At 39.6% G+C, this 22,497-nt stretch overlaps 3 protein-coding genes across 5 annotated transcripts; 1 reads left to right on the top strand and 2 right to left on the bottom strand.

The window, feature by feature from the left end:
- Window positions 1-838: 838 nt before the first annotated feature.
- Window positions 839-11,192, bottom strand: cacng4b (calcium channel, voltage-dependent, gamma subunit 4b). The gene is made up of 4 exons (XM_020938586.2): window positions 10,715-11,192; window positions 3,206-3,289; window positions 2,487-2,627; window positions 839-1,733 (listed from the first exon to the last, which is right to left on the bottom strand). The coding sequence occupies exons 1-4, from the start codon at window positions 10,935-10,937 to the stop codon at window positions 1,207-1,209; spliced, it is 975 nt and encodes a 324-aa protein (XP_020794245.2). The 5' UTR covers window positions 10,938-11,192; the 3' UTR covers window positions 839-1,206.
- A 1,490-nt stretch (window positions 11,193-12,682) lies between these two features.
- On the top strand, window positions 12,683-15,309 carry LOC110172457 (uncharacterized). Its single transcript, XM_020938332.2, has 2 exons — window positions 12,683-13,016; window positions 13,277-15,309. Exons 1-2 carry the CDS (start codon window positions 12,825-12,827, stop codon window positions 14,966-14,968), a joined length of 1,884 nt encoding a protein of 627 aa, XP_020793991.1. The 5' UTR covers window positions 12,683-12,824; the 3' UTR covers window positions 14,969-15,309.
- Window positions 15,310-15,540: 231 nt separating this feature from the next.
- aimp2 (aminoacyl tRNA synthetase complex interacting multifunctional protein 2) lies at window positions 15,541-18,748 on the bottom strand. 3 transcript variants are annotated; one of them, XM_055153009.1, is made up of 5 exons: window positions 18,618-18,748; window positions 18,504-18,539; window positions 17,055-17,273; window positions 16,653-16,887; window positions 15,541-16,310 (listed from the first exon to the last, which is right to left on the bottom strand). In XM_055153009.1, the coding sequence occupies exons 1-5, from the start codon at window positions 18,630-18,632 to the stop codon at window positions 15,925-15,927; spliced, it is 891 nt and encodes a 296-aa protein (XP_055008984.1). In that variant the 5' UTR covers window positions 18,633-18,748; the 3' UTR covers window positions 15,541-15,924. The 3 variants fall into 3 exon arrangements, with proteins under 3 accessions (XP_055008984.1, XP_055008985.1, XP_020793689.2); XM_055153010.1 differs by lacking the exon at window positions 18,504-18,539 and having other exon boundaries at window positions 18,618-18,742; XM_020938030.2 differs by having other exon boundaries at window positions 18,504-18,741.
- Window positions 18,749-22,497: the final 3,749 nt, after the last annotated feature.

Below are 22,497 nucleotides of genomic sequence, written 5' to 3'. Positions count from 1 at the left end.
CTATTCATCGGTTCCATTTGTGCTTCTGACAAGTAAATTGTACCCATTTCACAAAAACAATAATAAGCACATTCAGCAAAATACGGCTGTTGCACAACAGTAGAAAATGTACTTTGCTCATGTTTTCTTATGTGCCACCTTACTTTACAAAACAAATATTCAAAATACAATAGTTTGGGGCTGAAAGCCACTGTAAGCAGAATATAACTGATTCACTGTAGAATGATTCCAGATTACAAAAGGTTCACCTGTACATGTCCTAACATGTTCTCATACATTTATATACAAGAGGTGACTACTTTACAGTACAAACACATAGAGATTTTTTTCACACTAGAAAATTGTACAGATGGCTTTCTTTTACATAGGCTTGTTTCGTCCCTTCTTTCTTTGTACGATACCAAAAACACTGAAAAGAATCCAATATTGTATTTAAGGTTTGTGAGCTTGTTAGAATCCACAACCAGCTAAACAGCCCTAAGACTGTAAAGACACACTGATCAAACATTCATTCATAGGATCATAATGGCATTTTTTCCAATTGTACTAAATGTATAATCATCTCATAGGCTATACCTGAGAGAACTAAAGACAGTACAAGTAAAACGGTGGATACCAGGGAGATATATGGTTAGAATGACAAACAACTGGACACAGTGGAGTTCACAATTTGGTGTCTGGCTCAGATCTTTAGTTGTGACTGGCATACACAGGTTTACATCCAGGTGGAAGGACAGTCCAAAAAATACGGAAGATACGCACATGACAAAAACTGACATTAGTTCACGGCGATAAATGCTGGAGGATAAACTCGCTCCTAAAGGCCTACAGGGGGAGAGCATAAGGCAAAACTTAACTTACAGATACATGTGGAGTCGACTTTTCATTAGCACCATCTTATGTAATTTACAAGTCTGCCACTCTTGGACATGGTGTGTAGCAACAGCTGCTCAGGTCAAGAAGGCTGTTAAGTGCACACTGCTCATTTAGCGAGCCTGCGACAGCTGAAAGGTAACACTGATTTGGCTATGGCACACTTAATGGGAAATCTGCTTTGAAAGTCTTAAGCAACGAAAAGAGAAACACATAGTTTAAATGACTCTGTCCAGATCTCTGTTTGAAATGTTCTCTTCAAGAAAGCCTCTTCAGTTCATGACTATTGCAAGACAGGTCAGACATGTTGGTTTTGTTTTAAAGTGAAGCTATTCACACTGGCGTTGTCCTGCGGTTGCCCCCATCTTTTAAATCGTTGGGAAAACAGTTATGGACCTGTAAGAACTCAGCTGCCGCTTCGTGTTCTGGGCTGTAGGTGTTTTCGGTGACACTATCACGTGCTAGTGCGTACATAGACAGTTCATCTAGAGGTCCGCTGGAAGACGGTGCCCTCTTTAGGCCAACTACTGGAGAGTTTTCACGTGACGCTTCAGTTGAGTGAGAGCTTGTGTGGGACGTCCGCCGACGATAACGAAAACTGGGTATCCTGGAATAAGGAGAGGAGGAGGAAAGGGAGCGAATGAACTCTCGCCGTGCTTTCCAGCGAATCTCTTTGTTTTTCTCAATGTAAATGTTAATGGCCAGCACTGCCACAGTCTCTGCCACAATGAAGGAGAGGGCGCCAAAGTAGAAGGACCAGCCGTAGGAGTAGGTGTATTTTTTGTCATCGTCTCGTTTGTCATTGGGGTCACCAGCATTGCTGGAGATGTACACAATAATCCCAATGATGTTGCTTAAGCCTAAAAAGAAAAAGACACCAAGTCAGTGAACTTTTAATAATATTTGGTAGTGCACATTATACCAGTGGGTACAATTTAAGATAGCTGAACAATGCTTGCCTGACCAGCCAGTCCTAATTAGAGACGATTCAACCACAGCTGTTAATTTGTAGCACGTGTCTTATACCTGAGATAAGTAACAGTTTGGTGCTTCACTGGTTGATTCTGTAAAAGTCTGTGCTGTTTCTCTGTGTTTTATATAGTTTTTTCTCCTTTTTTATGTGTAACAAGCCATGTTTGTTTTTGATGCGAACAGAGCATGTGTCTCTCTGATTAATCCTCCTGCCAATCATGCCCTCTGAAATCGGGGAGACAAGATACAGCTCCAGATCCACTCATCTTTGTAAAATTTTATCAAAGTGTGGTCAGGCTGGTCAGGTAAGAACTGTGCAGTCACAATCAGTAACAAGGCACCAATTTCAAAAGGCCAGTTTAATAAATGAAACAAGCATTAGTTTTGGTTGTCCTGCTGCTGTACAGTGCCATTACATTCCATTCTATTGTTGACACAAAGGGCTGGAATGATGATTGCTCGACACAATCACAGGTCTAATCACTGACAGAAGCCACATTGTCCAGTGGAGTTCATCTTTATGATTGCTCCATTGATCATGCTGGACGTATGACCACAGGTGGCCCAACTGCAGTCACCTCTTTCTGGGCTAAAACTCACCAATGATTGGCCCTGACTGTGAGCCCTGGTGTAACACTCACCTGCTGCTACAAACAGGATGCCCGCACTCAGAAGGACCGTGTTGGTTCTATTATAGAGACGACCCACCCCCACACACAGCCCCCCGAGCATCAGCAACACAGTGCTCAGGATGGGGAACATGCTGGAGGCACGCACGATACCTGCACACACACGGACATCACGTTAATAGAGCCAATGATCGGAAAAACAATGCAATTCAGACAAATGTCAGTGTATTTCAAAACATTATATAAATTTTAATAAGCTTATCTTAATTTTTAATGACATATTGCTATAAATATTTTTGGGCCAATTCTTGGGTTTAGAAGATAAAAAAGTTTGGAGATATATTGTTACTATATGTAATTACTACATGTACTTGAATCTACTGGGGGATGTTCACAGAAATAAAAAGGCTGTGCTATTTGACACATTTCCAAAGATGGTGGAGTCTATTGAACTGTAAAGCTGGCCTTCTACGCAGCCTGGTTAATGGGCTGCACTGATAACACTTTTTGTTCTCTCTGTCATAATAGGCAGATCCTGAATTGGCTGCGACTTCATATGAGGTAAAGCCAAACTCATCACAATCCTTCATGAGTCATTTTTAATTGTTTGTCAGGGAAATTAAAGGGACCTCATTACTGAGCAAAGATGGATTTAAAAAAATCATTATCGTGAAATAACAGAGTATTAAATTAAGATTAACCTCCTGTTCCAACTTCAAATAAAAACTCACGCAGTAGGTACTCAGAGCTGTCTGTGTCATAGTCATTGTCATCAGGAAAGTGGTTGATTCTGTAACAGCTGCCTTGATTGATACCTACAAAACAAAGAAAAGACATTTGGGGTCAGATAATGAATCACAGCCCACTTGCACAACTGTCTGGAGAACACTAATTAATAGGGGCTTTGGAGCAGGAAATGTACAACATATTTTTAGCCTAATAACATAGATATTATTTCACTCAAACCAACAAGTCACATTTATGTACTGTATGTGGTCTGTGATTGAATATAACATAATGCATTTACATTACAGAACAAAAGAAAAGTGTTATGCCATGTTCATGCCTGCATCTTTTCTTTATTTACTAAAATTAGAGCTGCCTGGAGAATTAGAAACACAGCTCACAGTGCACAGTGTGAGCATTTTCACCCTTACCGTATACATTAAAATGGTCTCTTCCTCTGAGTAACTGGAAACCAAAAGATCGGCTTTGCTTAAAGGCACCAAATCAGTTTGAACAGCAGTGCCCTGAGCACAGGCCATAGTGCCTATAGACAGATATGAAGAGTATACAGTAGGTGGGAGAGATGGAGGTTAAAGGGGCCTCTGGCTGTAAGTGAGCAGAATAAACAACAGCTCGTGGAGAGAGGGAGGTGGGCCGGGTTAATGGATGTGCACAAAGATGTGCGGTTAGCTAATTCACCGTTTGGACCATGAAACCCACCATGTGTCCGTCAGCAGCACACAGGAAATGTTACCATTACCATTACAGGGTGAAATTAAATATTGTTTAGATATTATTTAAATTATACAGACAAAAACACCTTTATATTTTTAACATTGATGTTTCAGTGAATATGTTGTGGGTATAAACAATCAGTGATTAAGCTGAAATCACAGAGCAGGATAAAGTTTTTAGATTTAACCTGTCTGAGCCTGGAAAGCGTGAGAATTCTACATTTGATAAATGCTGTTTTAGAAACTCTACAAAGTTATTATTCGACACGCCATGATGTGACATACGGCCATTAGCATTAAAACTTCACGATGTAACTCAAAGGGCCCGCCATCTGCTTGTCTACAGAGGGATGTAACTGTTATGTCAATACAATACAATGCAATTATAGTATGGCATAAAATGTATCTGTCTACGGGGATAAGCAGTTGGAGTCATCAACTATTTTTAGCAGCCAAAACCTTGAATTAATACAAGATAGTTTTATGCCTTACTTAACCAGAAAAGTTAAATTATACATGTTTAGTACAGTTCCCCATCTCCTCCACTGCAGAAATATATATGTGTTTCATTATTGTGTAAATAGACAGCTGTTGTTGAATCGCCGTCACTCCCAGGACACCCGTCAACTACATTTCCCAGGTGTCCAGCTCGATGCACACCAGCGTGACTGTCTGCCACACAGCTTTAAAGGCCACACTATTAACTGGGTCTGCCGCTTAATAAAGGACATCAAATTAATTAGCGTCAAATGTGTAGTTGAAATGGAGCAGGCGTTTCTGTGTCTACTCACTGATGGGCTACAGGAAGAAAACTATTTTGAGCTTTGATGTGAGACTTCACTTCAGGAACATGTGGCTAACAAGAACAGACTAGGTAACAAAAATACAAACACCTTATCGCTGTGTTAAATGCAGTGTAAACACCAAATCACACTTTTTAAAAAATTAATATATCAAGATATTTTTTGCACTTTTTTAAAATATACTTTTCATGAAACATGTTACTTTACATATTTCTTTTTCATCCTACCTTGGTAACCAAGTGTTTAACCAGTGTGTATACTGCAGGAAATGATCCATGTGATTATAAGTCAGTTTATTTATATGTGACAAGCATTACTCTGTGGGTTAGTGCTATGTGCAGTGGTCAGGAGGGATGACTCTCATGACAGAATACAACAGAGACGTCACAGAGACAGGTGGAGCCAAAACAGAACAAGCTCTGATGCTCCTGGAGCTAATGTTAGAGCTGTGCAACATAACTGTTTGTGGCCAATTATTATTATTATTATTATTATTATTATTATTATTAGTATTATTATTATTATTACAATGAGGCTTTACTTAAAACAATGAAACTACATTTGTCTAGTCATTATTATTATTATTATTACTGAGTGAAGAATATCCACATGATCTGATACTACAGTTTTTTATGTTGTTCATTCTTAATTAAACTGCACTGACAGACTTATGGTTCTCAAGAGTGCCACATAGTGGTGGGAGGTCCTAATAAGTCTCCAGTCCCTGGGGTGTCCGATGTGTCAAGATGATAAAATGTATTGAATTTAATTTAAATATTGCATTTGCCAACGAGGTTATGTTATCAATCTATACTATATCATGAGAGAAGATTTTTAGAATTGGGTGCAAGTATTTGACAGGTAAATAGAAAATTAATCTCACCATTTTGTCCCAACGAGAGACATACAGACATTATAGTTGGGATAGCTGCTTACAGTCCACATTGTTGAGATGCACACAGACACGCAGTCTGTCTGGTTTGAGCTATATTGGTACGTATCAGAAAATATTTTGTTTTCCATTAGTTTAGTTTAAACAACACACATCACAGCACAATCACCCATTGCATAAAATAGTTAACTTGTGTTAATCCTTATAAAATATTTTTACTTTACTTAATTTTCCTACTGTTAAAGCCCCATCTCGTAACCTTGTAGCCACAAAAGATTAAATTGTCTTCTTCATTTGGGATGTTTTATTGCACTGAAAAACATGTATCCTTACTGTGAGTGGGCTTGCATCTCCACAAACTTGACTCATAGCCTGGAGGAGGGCTGACACCTGCATGTCTTAGAGGAAATGCTGTTCTTGGCTACATTATTCTACAGTATGGTGTAAAATGCATCTATCAGCGGGGAATGTTCCAAGGTATGGTTTTAACTTTCCAGGGAATCAGGCAGGTGACAAGTCAAAGTTGCACAGTGTTGCTTTAAATTCAGTATATTGGAGCAGATGGCACCTCTTTGCTTGTTTTGTGAAAAGGAGACACTCGTCTACACTGTTGTTACAGGGAGGTCAAAGGAGTCAATGGAGAGAAGAAAACTCCGAAGACAGAAGCAGCAGAAAAGGGCAAATGTGTTTTGCAGATAAAGGTCAGGATGGCTGTACAATGTGGGAAAAGACATGACCATACTGACGATAGAAATCCTTATATTACATTGAAAGGAAACTTGTACATGTAAGAATGTCACTTCAGTCTACATGATTTGACTAAAGATGCTGTTTTTCCTTTCACCTTTCAATTAAGCCTGTAAATACTATATCAACTTCTCACTTGATGCATGTTGGATGGGAGAATAATTTTTGGGGGTCAGTATTTATCACTGGTACTTTTTGGGTCATTTTTCTGTGTTATGATGAGATCTGAGCTGTAGAAGGTTGAATTATGAACTTCTATGGCTCATTATAGATACAAACTAAATATTAAAGTGTTGCATTCTGGTATTTATATGATCGTTTTTCATCTAGCTTTACTTCAAAAACATATCTCACTTCAAAATTTGTTATCGTGACAAGCACAACCAGGATAAGCCCATAGCCTTCCATTTCCAATGTTTGTAGTATTCCTCTTAGAGATGAAAGAGCTGGATCACACTAGCCTCCCTTCAAATTTATCACCCCCAAACAAGACAAACAAACTCTATTACAATCTTGTGCTGAGATTGAATTACACTGTCAAAATCTAAATGTCATGGTTATGTCATGCACAGTTAACATTAACCACACCATTGTTTAAAGTTACACTATAATAAAGTCTCCTGATTTTAAATAGAGGAAGGAGGTGCAGTTTAAACTTACTTCTAACTCTTGAAAAGTCTTATATTAGGATATCACACCCAGGTGGAAGTAAGGGGTGAGTTTTTCCAATTCATTGTGTGGAATTTTCAATATTTACAGTCTACTGTATCTTCAGTGACAACAGAGTGATCATCTTCTAGGCAAATGTAGACTCCAAATAAGCCCCAGGTAAAGGCTTTGTTTTTGTATCCTCACTCACAAAATAGAAGTTTTCTGATGGAGAGTTTGCTACCTACATATCTTCATGGAGATGTTATTGCTTTGCCTGGACTGTTTCATGGTATGACATTAAACATATAGATCTGACTTTTATTCATTATGGGTGTTTCTGTTGCTTAAAAATACAATAATTGCTTCCTGTAAAGAGGTGCGATTCTCCACAGAGCTGAATTGTAATGTAGTGTAGTGCATGTCTCCCTTGTGAAAGATACAGTAGTTTTAATGTGTACTGTGGAACATTCCAGACAAAGCAATGCCATTTCCATGGAAACAAGCAGGTGGTGGACCCTCCACTAGAAATATTACGCAATGCACCTACAAACTTTCACTGTTGTGTGAGGAGTCTGGAGAACCCTGAGAGCCATGTGAGCAGGAATAAAGGTGTATTTATTCATATTTACAATATTCAATACAAGCGTTTTCTAAATCATTTTTATGTATCTATTAAATCATTCTTTTAGTAAACATTTATTCATTTACATGTGGCTCCGTGTGTCCTCTAGGAGAGAATTGGCGTGTAATTGTAAAATCAACCAATATTTTTCCAGTCCAAGAGAGTATAAAAGAAAAGCAATTTGTAGCAGAAATCAGTGATTCAGTGATGATATGGCTGACAGTCGGTTAATTAAATTGTCACCAGGCTGCGATTTTGTCAAACACAACACTGCTGAGGATTTTCATGTATCTGCTCTGTTGGAGTCTGTGATCTGCAGTGAAGTGTGGTATGATTCAAGTAAACACTCACAAGGTTACATGGGAGTCATGACCAGGGAGGAAACTGTTTTAAATGACAAAACAGGTGATGTCCTGGTTTTGTACTTTACTTTAATCTAAAGTCTCTTGTTCCATAAAATCACAAGATTGCCCAAGATCACTATAATTGTAAAATAATCTTCATTAAACATTTGGGCAATTCCAAAACAAACACACATTTTCAGGCTTACTACAATATTATAGCCTATAGCCCTTATAGAACAGATCAAAATGTATACTGTTGTGGGAATTATTAACAATAGGCAAACGCCCTGATACAGAATATGAGGAAAGGATAAACAAGCAGGGAAATACAATAACAGAAGTGGACTGGGGTCTTTGGGCTTATTATTGTCCCTTATCCCGCAAGACTTTAATTACACTTGCATAATGCACATTCAAATGGCATAGTGTCCCCAGCTCTGTCTCAAACACACCTGCAGCCCTCTCTGTATTAGCTTGCTTTTCATGCTCGCTGCGTCCAACGTAAACAAAACCAATGTCCTACCGCTCACACCAATCTCCCACCAGCTGAGATGTTTACTGTAAATACATACCTGCTAATTGAGTTCCTAGAGGCTTTTAATGGAGTCATTATATATACGTTTTAATGCATCAACCTTTCTATGCAAATCAATGAAGTTGCGGTGGTTTGTAGGCAGTGAAAATGATTGTCAAGAAGCTACAGAATTACTCCAACATTTTGAGAGTGGCTTTCAGCTAGGTAACTGAGTGATGGTGTATATACCACTGACTGTATAAATGGATATAGGTAACTTGCAAGCCTCCACATTTGAAATAGGAAGTAACCATTGGGGCGCTTCCGGGTCCATCTACTCTGGCTTCAGTTGACTTTGAAATTGTCACCCCTCTCTTTGCACACTGAGTCTCGTCATTTTGGTCTTAAAATGTTTGTATTAACCTGGTCTATATGATCCTGGTGTTTTATTTTGCAATTTTGTCTGTAAACAAAATCTGTTCTTAATATGGAACTTGGCTATAAATTCTCTCCTATAACTGCTAGCCTCATAAGCTTCATTTGACTGGAGCCGAATGCTAAGTGTGACGTCACACTCCCATAATCCACTTCTTTATACAGTCTATGCCTGTACCTAAATCAGCTTTTTTTCTACTCATATGCAGTTTGTTGGACCCATGTGAACCAGCCTTGGTCACTTTCACCAAGTCAACCCTTTCTTCACCACAACAAGGTCCCAGTTCAAATGGCTGGCTGATTAAGACTTTGAGGTAAGGTACTGTAAGATCTGATTAAGTGAGCTGCTGATCAAGCTCAACATGTCAGTGCAATCTGTGCTTACTGTTATGGTCTGTGCAGAGCTGCCCCCCTCAATAATAAGGCTGTATTTGTCATTATGACCGGAGGGGTGTGTGTGTGTGAGGGGGGGGTGAGCCTTGTTTCCTGCTCTATACTTATGAGTCTCCATGACAACAGAGCCACTGTCCAGCAGCTTGAAGAGACACAAACTATGAACACCACAGCAAATCATAAGACATGACATTTTTGTATGTACAAATCACTGACTTTTGTGCATGATATGTGCTCATCTGCATCCAAGTTAATAAATAAAAATTATAGCCTGATTTGTAGTCTAGACTCTAAACAGATATTATAGTTAGGTTATATGACCATTTATATTGACAGCCTAATTAGAAAATAACGTTAATATTTGTTTGGGCAGTACAAAAATACATTTTAACTTTGTGTCTTACTGATACATTCTGGGGGGAAAAACAGACAGACAAAGACAAAATTTGTATATATTTGTTTCGCATAACTTTGGAATGTATTTATATAAAGCCTAATATATTATTATTTTAAGACTATAATTCTTTTTTCGCATCATCTGATAACAGCGACAGTTCTTGGAACAAATCCATTCAAGCCACATCACTTACTCATTGATAGTTGAAGCGTGGAGTCAAGAGGTTTCCGGAAGGAAAACTGGTCAATGACTGAGTGTCTGCCACTGAAACAAGACGTCATCGCGAGCGCACCTTTCCGACAAGACATGCTTTATACGAAAACAATTAAATAATGAAAGTATTGTACTACACAGGCCGTTTGTTAAGAAATTTGCTAATTTCTTTTGGACAGGACGTGAACCTAGAGTCATCTATTTTTAAAGCACCGGGCATGTTTCCATAGCAATTTCAGAGAAGTTGCCAAGCAACAGCATCGGATACAAAGAAGATATGAATGAAAGTATAGTCGACGGCGCGCACATTTCCTGGCAGGGACCGGCGCAACTGAATGGGCTCAGACGCGCCACTTGGCACCAATATGTGCACGCCACACTGTACTGGGGTAAGCCGCTGTTTACGCGCCCATGCAATTAGTATACAGTTCTAGAAAGATATCCTATTAAAACAACCAAAAAACTAAAAAAAAAAATAAAAATAAACAAACAAACAAAAAAACAAAAACAAACTATAAGCCCTAGCATATTTTACTAGCGAAAAATGCCCGTGCGTAAAGTCCTGGTTTCTCAAAATATTACAAGGCAGTGGACTGCAATATGGTCATTTGAATGTTGAGAATCCGAAAATGACGTAAACTATAAAAATGACAGTATTCTTCTATAGTTTTAAGTAGGCTAGACTAATCTATCAAAGCAAATTACATAACCTTGTCTGTGCGTAATTGTGCAAGTGAAGCCAAAGTGCATAAAACATAAAAAGTCTTACCTTCAATGCAGCAGATCCTCCAGAGCCCAGAATGGGTCAGGTCCCCCTTTTTGCTTTTGGGCTGAGGCTGACTTTCATCTGTAGTTAAATTGGTGCCGTTACAAATATATGCCCGCGAATAGAGCCAGTAGTCCGTGCCGATGGCGATAGTCATGAGACTGAACGCAGCAAAAGCTCCCACTGTGGCCAACAACGTCTGAACCCCGCGGTCACACCAAGCCATAGTGCCACATAGCCTTCAACTGTCCTCGCATCAAAGTGTGACCAGAAGAGAACCCGATGTTCACCACAGACTGGCGGTGTGAGACGCGTAAAGACCCCACCTGTTCCCACTCCACATGCTCCACAGATGTTCAAAGCGCACAGGGCAGCGCGCGCAGAACACCCTGAGTCTTTTGGACGCACCAAGAACCCCCTCGGCACTTCTTCTTTGAGTCCACTGACTTCATCTTTATCCAGCGCACTTTTGACTGTTTTTCCAGACTATGATGCCACTCAGATAAAACCCATTGCCGATATTTGCGACGTCAAGGCTCTTAAGTCAAACCCCACCCACATCATATCTAACCAATGGAAATTAAGTACTGTGGAGACAGAGCGATCAATTCAACTTTAAAAGTAGCTTAATTTATAGGCTAATGGCCGAATAGTATTTATTTTGCTTTCAGAAAGGTAGTCCTAGTAAAGAATGCTTTCGTGGCTATGCTAGTCAGATTTCCATGTGTAAATATCAGCAGTTTAACAAAAAAAATTTTTTTTAAAAAAGATTCTGAAAAAAATCCGGTCAACGCATCAGTTCTCAGAAGGCTTACAACCAGTTAAGGACAAAGGACATGAAAGGTTATCCTACTGGAGAACAGGAGAATTAGCTGTCAACCATTCTGCATGCCACATTTGTCACTTGTCGCTGTATCAAACGAAGAAATGTCCACTTACGAATTTAGCCTATTTATTTTTTTTACATTTCTAGACTCGCGGATCGTTGATTCGTACACACGGAATTGAATGTTGCTCATTTTAATCCACATTAACAATATAGGCCTATGGCTACTTTAATGTTGAAATATAACCTTTCATACAACATTTTATTCACCAATGTAGTAGGAACTGTGGTCTGAAGCTTCTATGTTTAGCCTGGATGTCCACAGCAGCTTAGAGTTGAAATTATTCTTATTTTGTCTGGCACAATTTGGGCTTCCTCTTGGTTGCCTACAAGGTGGCTTCTCAAAGTTTTTTAGCACAGAGAAAAATATGAAAAAATGAAAATATTCTAAGGACCTCCTAACGATGATATATCACAATAAAATCCACACGTTCGCCCCATGTAGGCCATAAAACTGATTTACATGAAAGCTTAATTTGTCATAGTTCTTAATTTATTGGTGTAGGGTCGTTCTTTCCGTCAACACATTGTATATTTGGGATTGTGGCCTATATAATCAGAAAACATAGCCTTGGTCTGTAACTAGGCTATGATCAATATTGTTACATATTTTGGGGAGACTAAACTCATGGTCCCCAGGCGTCCCCGGACCATGATCTGTGGCTGCTTTCCGTCTCTATATTAAATGAAGCGAGTTACTTTTATACGCCAGATGATGGCGCCAAGATACTAAAAAGGAACAAAGTCTCTGGTTGCCGTTAAACCTTTCTGCGCATGCGTAGCTTGAAGCTTTGCTGTGTGCGCGCTGTGGCTTCGGGTGCGTCCCATCTCTGTTCACTTACCTCCTCAAAGCCTCGACTCCTCGATTCCTCAGCTGTAGATCCAACCCTTTGGTGAGAGAGAACCAATAGTAACAGTGTGCCTCTCTCCTGTATGGCTCTCTCTCATCTGTGGGCGGGGCTTAAAGCGGAGGAATAACGGAGTTGAAGCTTTGAGGAGGCAGAGGAACAGAGATTGAGTGTGCTCCTCATGTGTGTCTTTCGGCGTGCACGCTCGGCACTTCATTGGCCATGGTGTATGTTCTCGCCCACATTTAACAAAGACCTGCCCCTTTTCAGGAGGATCTCTCCGCCGCCATCGTTACTTTACCTGTAATCATTACTAAATAGGATTACGCTACTTTTATCAAATATCGAAACCTCTGTTTTCAACGGCACAGTGTCCGAAATGGAAGTGGTTCAAAATGAGGCCACCACCGAAACCAAAACGGCAATAAATTCTTGGCGTTACCGCCACCATTTCACGTACAAGGCAGACCAAGGAAAAAATATCATCGTTCAATGTAATCTATGCCTTCCGAAGGTTAACCTCTTATCCACATCGAAGACATCCACTTCAAATCTAAAGAAGCACTTAGACGTAAGTCATATAGTATTCTCTAATCAGAGAAAACCTGTAGGTTAATGCGTAAAAACACCGAAAACCCCAGTTACGTTACACGTCTGCTTGTCTATTACTTATTCGTGGCGCTGCAAGATGTCTGCCGTGTGCGCTTTATTTTACTGTTCCGTTGGTTGGCACATGTAGTGTTGTCGGTGCAAGTTTGTTGCTCTGAAGTTGGTTTCTACAACAAATAAAAACTTAAAACGCTTTCATTCTTTCTTTTTTCTTTTTTTCAGAGAACACATTTGGGCTGTGATGCCAGGCCTGATGCCAAGAGAGCAAGGAGAGACGAAAGCTCCCACTGCCAACTCAAAAAAATAAAAGCAGAAATCCTCTCTAAATGTTTGACTCAAACACGGATTGATGATCTTATCTTTGACTTTGTTGTAGAGGACTGTCAGTCCTTTTATCTTCTGGAACAACCTGGCTTCAAAAAACTAATTGCAGGCTTAAGTGAGGGGCTTAAGGTTACAGACAGAGTTACTTTATTCACAAAGGTTGACCTGGCTTTCTCCAAAATGCGTGAGGAGGTGATGTCAAAACTCACCAACATCCAGTATGTTTGCACCACTGCAGACATCTGGACAGCTAATAGTGAGAGCTTTCTGGGAATGACCTGCCACTGGATTGACCCCAATTCCCTGGAGAGGAAGTCTGCAGCACTGGGTTTTGCCAGGCTTCAGGGCAGAGTAACTTATGAGACCATTGCTGGACGAATACATGACATCCACCTTGCATACAATATTGAAGGCAAAGTACAGACAACATTTACTGACAATGGCAGCCCTTTTATCAGTGTTTTCAAGGAGTTTGGTCTAAATAACCAAGAGAAGGATGACATTGGACACTTTGAGAATGTAAGTGCTGTTCTTGATGGTGAGCCAGAGCAGGACATGCTGCTGTTCCTGCCTCCTGTCCAACGCTGCGCCTCTCATACTCTGGAGCACATTGTCACAGAGGACTTTTGGCGGGCTATATCACAGGGCCCCATGTGTCAGCTACATTACAGTGCCATGTCCAAGCTGTACAGCATATGGAATAAATGTCATCACATACAAGTGGGCATGGGCTGTGCAGAGGAGATCGGCAGGATGGCACTAGTTGTTCCCAATGTCATCCGCTGGAATGTGGAGTATTGTGCTATTCAGAAGATTGTCTCACTCAGTGAGCGTGAGCTAACAGAGCTGTGTGCACGTCTTGAGGTCCAGCGATTGCAGCCAGAGGAGATGGCCTTCCTCAAAGAATATGTGACCGTATTCCACCCACTTGCTTTTGCGCTTGAACTTTTTCAAGCGGAACAGAAATGCTATTTTGGTCTAGTCATTCCAACTGTCCTCAGCCTTAAGACAAAGCTGAATGAGCATAAAGATGCAGCAAACTACCTTGGTGATGTTATAAATGCTATTGTTGTGGCCATTGATATGCGCTTCCAAGAGTTGTTTTCTAGCACAGAGGCAAAGATTGCAACTGCAACAACTCCGCAGTTTCGACTTTGGTGGATGGCAGCATCTGAGAGAGAAGAGATGTGCTCTATGCTCGCTTCAATGGCATCTCAAGTAGATCTAAGTGTGGTTACAGATGGTGCAAGTACTGAAACCCTGCCTACCATTCAGTCGGAGGATGACTTCTTTAACTATGGGCCTGTGAAGCCGCCAGTGCAAGTGCAGTCACGGACTGTGACAGAGGAGATTAAGAAATATGTTGAAGGAACAGGAAAGACCCTGGAGTGTCTACAGGACTTTCCCAGAGTCAAGCAGCTATTTCTCAAGTACAACACAATGCTGCCCTCCACAGCACCAGTGCAGCGCCTCTTCAGTCAGAAGGGCAATCTCGTTAATTGTCAGAGAAACGTTCTCACTGATGGCTATTTTGAACGTATTCAGCTCTTGAAATACAATGGTCATCTGTACACAGCCACCACCAAGTAAATCACTTTATTATTCATGATAACTGTTTTTCATTTGCAGGATCAAATGTGTCATGGACATATCACCAAAGTAAACCCTACAAACTGTCTTGTTTCAGTACTACAAAATGTTCAGTTCAGTAATTGCCTTCTTGTATATAGAATATGTAAGTGACAATCGTAAGCAAAAAAGGAAGAAAAAAATGGCATACATTAAGACAACTATTCTGTCATTGTGATTTGAGGTAGTCACAGGGTTTAACTCAAGTGATTGTGTCTGATGATTTTTTTTCTACAGCTGTTGTATGCAAATGCACCTTCACTTATATTTTTTATTATGTATAAAATATGACTGAACACTCACATGTCTTGGGTTTTTAATAAATATTCTTCTTCTTCTTATATTTGATACATGTATCAATTCTTGCTTTTCTGGAATACTTGGATGTTACTTTTGGAAGTGCCCACTGCACATTCACTTAATATAAAAATATGGACCAACACTAAACATCCTGTAAGAAAATAACAGGAGCCCTGACATAAGGCAGGAATTTAACTGACAAAACGATTAGAAGAAATCCACATACTCAATACTCAAAACCAAATCAGACATTTTATTAACATCAGAATACAAATATTACTTTTCAAAGTTTTCTTCTCATGTTAACGCACACACACACACTATTGTATTAGGCACAATGTGGATGTTCAGTATAATTTAGTGTGTGGGCTGTCCCTTAAATCAGCCTCCATCTATAAAAACTACCATGGTTCCACTAATGCATAAATCTGACTTGATTTTAAAAAGGGAGCATGGTAAGTTATGTACTCACTTCACATTTCAGATGTTATAAACACTAGTCATCTTGCTTCTGGTTTAGAAAGGTAATGTTTGTAGCAACCCATAGCAGAAATAAGTTTCATTCCCAATTCCCTTTTTCCACTTTTCAATATTGTCTAAGTAAAGAAAAGTTAATGTCACTGAAGGAGTTTTGCAGGGCTAAAATGGCCTAGATTCTCACAAGATTTAAGCCAACGCTGGACATTAGCAGGGGCAGAGGAGGCAGGGACACTTTTTTGCATACAACAGAAACAAGCAATGTCTGCCAGAGAGAAGTCGACCCCAGCCACCCATGGGCTACGTCCCAGAGCAGAATTAAGAGCACGCAGAACAGTAGCTCGCTCCTTAGGACCACCCTCTGCCAGCTGAAAGAAAGCGGTGTCCACCCAACTATCTACCAGTGTTGCCATTACAGGGTCAGAGGGGTAAACGCTGAGCAGCTTGAAGAGGAAGCGGGCTACGTTGGCTTCCCCTTCAATAGGGCACATATTTTGAATGCTGAACTTCATCTGGAGCTTTGGAACTGTGGAAAGGGCACAAAGAAAATAGGCAATTAGTAAAACAGTAAAGTATTGGATATTAGCTGCTTACAAAATGAATGTTAATTTGTATTTTCTTACAAATACAAATTATGATTTGGACACCTAGTACCTACAGATAGGATGACACAGCTTTAAAGAAGACCTAGTGTATTTGAGTCTGCTACATAGCTATAATCTCACATCCGTAGATCATTAACATGTTATAATTTGCACATTTTAAATTGCAATATTTGGCATATTTTTTGCATAATAGGTCTGCTTAAGGTCCAGAATACCCATGATTAGAACAATTCTGCAAACTTTCTTAATAAATTACTGTTTACCATTTTTCCATATAAGCGTGAAGCCAAGTTGGAATAGTTGCCGAGCATAGCTGTCTGCATGGCGTGGTCCGAGGCAGGACAGGAGCTGTGGCGGAACACTGGATACGGAGGAGTGCACATGGACAGATGACAGAACTCGGTAACGTTGGCACAGCAGGCCATGGAGCACAAACAGAGTCAGAGGTGGTTCAGCAGGGTTGGCATTGATTACAATATCACGAAGGGCACCAAGGTCCTGGTAACATAAGAGCAAATAGACAATATACTCAACAACATGCATCTCAAAACAAAAGCTGAACTGAAACTACTTGATACAATGTTGTGACTTTGTGAGAAAGTAACATTTAATTGGGTGTGTCCACAACATGATGCCTGAGCTGAGGTAGAATGAATGGAATTTACCTTGCCCAGTAGCAATTCCAGGTCAGCCGGGCTTTGGAAGGTCGTGTCTGTGGGGCTCTGGGAAGATAAGCTGCTGCTGACTGTCAAGTCCAGATCTGCGTCTGGAGTGGTCACAGTCTTGGCCAGTCCCTCTACTGCCGCTTTCAGCTCATACAGTTTACGCATAATCTCATCTTGACGAGCCTCCAGGGCTTTAACAGCGGGGTCCAGTTCACCATTCTGTCAAACAGCACAACAACACACACTTTAAAAGACTGTGCAGTGAAAACAGGTACAGAGAAAGTGTTCAACCATACTGAAACCACACAAATATTTTAAAATAAATGCAAAAAAAGACACGCGGGAAGCAGAATCAAACTTGTTCATCATCTGTTCACGAAGGACAGTGTTGGGAAGGTTACTTTTAAAATGTATTCCCCTACAGATTACAGATTACATACCCTAAAATGTAGTTTGTAACGTAATCCATTAAATTACTTAAAGTGAGTAATGTAATCTGAATACTTTGGATTACTTGATTTGCTGTAGAGAAGCAAAGACTAGGAAATCTTCACATAAGAAGTTTTGTCTGATAAAAGAAAATAAAAAGCCCAGACTTTACTTAACCAAATTAAAAATATTATTGATAAAAGAGGAGACACGGTCCGCGCAGCATGGTTTAGTCCTGTTAAATCCTGTTTGAGACATAGTTTAGACCTGGGTTTAGTCCTGGTTTAGTCCTGGTTTAGATCTGGTTTAGATCTGGTTTAGATCTGGTTTTAGATCTGGTTTTAGATCTGGTTTTAGTCCTAGTTTAGATCTGGTTTAGTCCTGGTTTAGTCTTGGTTTAGTCCTAGTTTAGACCTTGTTTAGACCTGGTTTTAGACCGGGTTTAGACCAGGTGTAGTGTCCGGCAATGAGTGGAATTACTGAAAAAAAAAAAAAAAAAAGGGATATAGCCCAAAATGTGAAAACAGGAAAATACCTCTGTGTAATCCATTTATTTTAACAAAGTAACTGTAATCTAATTAGCACTCACTTAAACAGTAACTGTAACTGAATACAGTTACTCATAGTTTGTACTCTGATTGAGTAACTCTGGTACATGTAATCTGTTACTCCCCAACACTGATTAAGGACCACTCTTATCGCTTACAATCACAATAAAAGAAAGAAGGAGAGAGCCAAGTTTATAGGCTAAGCTCCAAAAAAAAAAAAAAAAAAAAAAAAAAAAAAAAAAAGAAGCAAAGGAGCCGGAAGACGGATTTGCTGGATCCATTCACGCTTTTTGTCCCCAGCTTGATCATTCTGTATGAGGCAACATTGCATGATCATGAAGACATGTGACACTTCATTGCGAATTAAATATTCATATAAGGGAATGGTGCAAAACTATATATTTACACATTTTATGGTGAAAGGCATGCAGACTCAAATGTGCTGTCTTTACTCAAAGGAGTTAGCAGTTACCTGGAGCGCGTGGTCGGAGACGGAGCTGTTCCCGTCCTGCGTGTGGATATTTGGTAATTTGTACATGCACGTGGGTAAATCAACTTCTATGTGACCGCCACACACTGGCTTTACCTGATACATGGGCATGGTGACGATTGGACCCTGGCACGACCCTTTAATTTCTAACTAGGTCCTGGCCACAGATGCCCTCAGCGGCTGATGTTGACAGGCAGCAGCAACAGTGCAGCCCGTAGCGGAAGTACAAAGCAGGCCGCGTTACGTCACATCCGCTACAAGAAATAAAACGTCAAGACTTTTTTCAAATCAACAATTCACTTAGTAAGCATGTGAATGTTATGTGCAAAACTATTTTTCTTCATTTTAATATTTTTTATCACTCCGTTTCTACTTCTACTCCACCTCTACAGGCATATATTACATGTAGCTATCACTTATCTACACTAGATGGCGCCTGTATAACATAAGATCAGAAATGAAAACCATTTATTTGTGCCACACTGGGGAAATTTATGTGTTGCAACACAGGGTACAAGAACAGCAAGAGGGTAAAAGTGCAAGTGTAAAATTTAGATATCACAACATGCTTTAGTGAGTAAAGATCCAGAATAGGACTTAAAAAATAATAAACTTCAGTCTTGTACAAGTAGAGTAGAAGTAGAGAGAAGCTATAAGGCTACAAAACTATTATGTAAGTGGCTATGACCATGCTGCATATGGACAAGCATAAGTAGCAGGTAAAAAGGCAGTGTATTGCATGGGTGGTGATTTAGATTATGTTACAGTAGTGCTCATGGTTACTACAGGTGGATGACATATATGCAGGGCTAGTGGTGTAGTTCACATTCTATAAATACAAAAAAATAAAATAAAAATAAATAAATAAATAAATAAATAAATCTGAATGGAAGAAGACTGAACAGGTTATTTGATTCAAGTACAACTCAAGTAGAAACAACTCAAGTAGAACAACTCTAGTAGAAATGCATGTATCCCGACATTCCTGATAGTCCTATGCTCCTCAGAAATAATTCTTAGTAAAATGAAATAATCCATGCCACGGTAAAATTGCAGAATTTGTAAGATTGTGCTCACTAAAACACAGAACTTAAAGATATTTTAGTGTTTAAAAAGTAGAGTAAAATAAATTATGAAATATTTAGACCTGTAAAAATTAGACATAAAGCATGTTATAAAAGCATGTTAAAATTGTGATGACATTGGTGATAACATTGGACAATAATGCCAACCATCAGAAACAGTAAAAATCACACTTAATCATCTGGTCGATAAACTTAATTGCGTAACATGCTGTAGCAAGTGATTGTTTGACTCAATTACACAAGGCAAAACAATCCTCTACTACTAGGAAGCAACCTAAGAGGCTGTAACTTGGCTTGATCTCTTTCTCAGGTTTGACGTATCATTATCAGAGGTGGCTAGTTACATTTACTCAGTTTAGCCTATTCCAGGAACTTTTTGTATATTTTACTCCTGCATGAGGATTACTTTGTTTAAAGTAACAGTACAAAAAAACTTTGGTTAATCTTCACACTGTCAGTAAGTTATGTTGACAATATTATTATATATTTTTTGTAACTTGCACCACTCCTTCACTCCTTTATTACTACATTACATATATTTTTTGTCTTTACAAATAAATCAACTTCAAGTTGTAAATGTAAATATTTTTATGTATTGTCTAGACAGTTACTCTTTCTCAAGTAGTAATATTTTCCCCAAATATTTGTTGTACTTTTACTTTGTGCTTTTATAATATCATGCACTTCTTGTACTTGTACTAGTAATATTATTTTTTATATTACTCTTACTTGAGTACACTGTTGCGTACTCTCACACTGCGGATTGTAATGCAGACATTATGCTGTCACCTGGCCTTTAACACTTCTCCACATTCTCAAATCTTAACCTTGTTGCAAAGGCCTAATGAAAAAGTGCAAATGAGTTTGTCTTGTTACTCTGAATTATTTAATGTTCTTTGAAATCAGATTAGAAACAAAAGCCCAAATGACACAGGGGTGTGTGTCTATGAGGTAAAGGCCTGTGGGAAACCAGGCCTGGCAGAGCAAAGGTCAATGTGAGGTGAAGTGTCATTGCCTTGAGCCCATGGCCCATACACTGACAATGCAATCAGTCAGATATAGTGGAATGTTTACCAATAACTGAAATTCCCTTTATGGTAAATTTGGTTTGACAACCAGCTGGTTGGGACCTCCATGCAAATTGCATTAAGTAATGACTGAAGAAGTTTTATTAAAAATATAAATATTTTCTTTTATTCTTTTATGAGACGATTTAGAAAAAGTGTTTCAACATGCGTAAGGAAAAAGCCGCATTGAATTTTTGTATCTGTGGTAAATCACAGAAAAACAGTGAGCCCACTGTTATGGATAACAGAAATTACACTCCCTTCTTCAGACCCATACTATGCTATGGCCTGGGTTCAAATAGGGTAAAAGTAAAATTCACTGAATTAAAAACCGACACAGGGGCCCATACCATGACCGGTACTGGTACAATGGTGACCGCTGTGACAAAGCACAAAAAATAGACAGATATTTAAGTCATACATTTTGCAAAGTCATGCTTGTGAAATAGATTGTGGTGCAATTATCCACACTGACAATTGTGTAACATTACACAGACTGCCAATCAGTCCCATTCCTCTAGCCAAAATCTTATCTGATTGTAGCTCCTTATTTGGATGAGTCTGTAAAGAGTGCCTAAAGAGCCTCCTCCATCCTCTCTCTCTCTCTCTCTCTTGCTCCGCTCTCGCTATCTCTTTCTCTATCCTCTCTCACTCTCTTCCTCTCTCTCTCATGCACTACCTGTCCAACCTGGTGTGGCTTACTCTATTTGAATCTGACAGACCTTTGAAAACTTCAACTAAGTAGAAGTGTCACCAATATGCAACAGCTTACATGGAAATAGCCTGCACTGTGCTTTCCCTCAATCAATATGGAATTGCTACTGATATGTGCATGGGCCATTTATCATTCATTAATGAAGAGAACCTGTGTGCACCTCCATCATAAGTAGAGTCTCAGGACTAAAGCTTGTTGGTGAACAGAACCAGTGTTGTCATCCCCTGCATTATGGATAGAGTTCCTCCACAGAGCTCATTCAGCCCATTCAGTCATCCTAACACGCTAGTTAAATCTTTCACGATGTTCCTCAGCGTTCAGACTATCAGATAGCCACATCTCCAGTAGCCACAGCATCCCAAATGCTATGACCTGGTCCAAAAGTGATCACCTTTGGGTCCCATCGGAAGTACAGTAACTAGTAACCTGTGCTCACACGAGGATCACACGTTTTTCTGAACACCCTACGTGCACATTAAAGTTTCACATAGACTTAATCAGTAAGGTGAGACAGACACTCCTTTCTTGATATGAGTTTTTGTGACAATGAAGCTGAGGCATCAATTATTGAAGTAGACAAGCAGACAGGTAGGCTGGGTCTCTGTCCATCCCATACAATGGACTACAAAGCAAAGCTGCATCTAGCACAATGTAACATGCAATACAATGGGAAAGCGTGCTGCGTAATGGCATGTGTTACACAATGAAAAGGGAAACAAACAAACAAGTAAGAGGGTCCAAATTTCACAGAAGGTTGACAGTAAGGCGTGTCACATTTCTTATGTCTTTGCATATTTTGTGGAGGTGTGTGGCATAATGCAGAGACAAGCCTGTTTATGCACTCTGCAGCAGGGATGGAACAGCTACTCTGGGGTTTGGGGCCCATGAGACCCAGTCATTTAATGTCATTTAAAGGTGCTGTTTTGTCCATAAGTGAAGAACATCTCCGCCCAATTTGTCCCTTGTCTCACAAGGGCCACAAGTTACTGGCAATGTTACAGACAGTTATGGAAAGCGTCTGCACGCAATAAAATTATTTTTGGGCTTTGAACCTTATTTTGATCTCCTCTATATTTTCTCAGAACATGAACGTCACTTTTTGATGTTGA

Source organism: Boleophthalmus pectinirostris, unplaced genomic scaffold, assembly GCF_026225935.1.
Source record: "Boleophthalmus pectinirostris isolate CB_2022bp ecotype Guang Dong unplaced genomic scaffold, ASM2622593v1 HiC_scaffold_17, whole genome shotgun sequence".
NCBI classification, from domain to species: Eukaryota; Metazoa; Chordata; class Actinopteri; order Gobiiformes; family Gobiidae; genus Boleophthalmus; species Boleophthalmus pectinirostris.
The sequence above is the reverse complement of the archived record's forward strand: the minus strand, read 5'-3'. Positions and strand labels throughout refer to the sequence as shown.

Bases quoted from the DNA above. Each gene is read 5' to 3' on its own strand.
- cacng4b (XM_020938586.2), bottom strand. From the start codon at position 10,937: ATGGCTTGGTGTGACCGCGGGGTTCAGACGTTGTTGGCCACAGTGGGA. The intron at 3,290-10,714 runs GTAAGACTTTTT...TTTGTTTTGTAG, and splicing joins GAGGATCTGCTGCATTGAAG to GTATCAATCAAGGCAGCTGT. The intron at 2,628-3,205 runs GTGAGTTTTTAT...GTGTGTGTGCAG, and splicing joins CAGCTCTGAGTACCTACTGC to GTATCGTGCGTGCCTCCAGC.
- LOC110172457 (XM_020938332.2), top strand. From the start codon at position 12,825: ATGGAAGTGGTTCAAAATGAGGCCACCACCGAAACCAAAACGGCAATA. The intron at 13,017-13,276 runs GTAAGTCATATA...TCTTTTTTTCAG, and splicing joins ATCTAAAGAAGCACTTAGAC to AGAACACATTTGGGCTGTGA.
- aimp2 (XM_020938030.2), bottom strand. From the start codon at position 18,632: ATGCCCATGTATCAGGTAAAGCCAGTGTGTGGCGGTCACATAGAAGTT. The intron at 17,274-18,503 runs GTAACTGCTAAC...GCTGTTTGACAG, and splicing joins TCTCCGACCACGCGCTCCAG to AATGGTGAACTGGACCCCGC. The intron at 16,888-17,054 runs GTAAATTCCATT...TTATGTTACCAG, and splicing joins TGGAATTGCTACTGGGCAAG to GACCTTGGTGCCCTTCGTGA.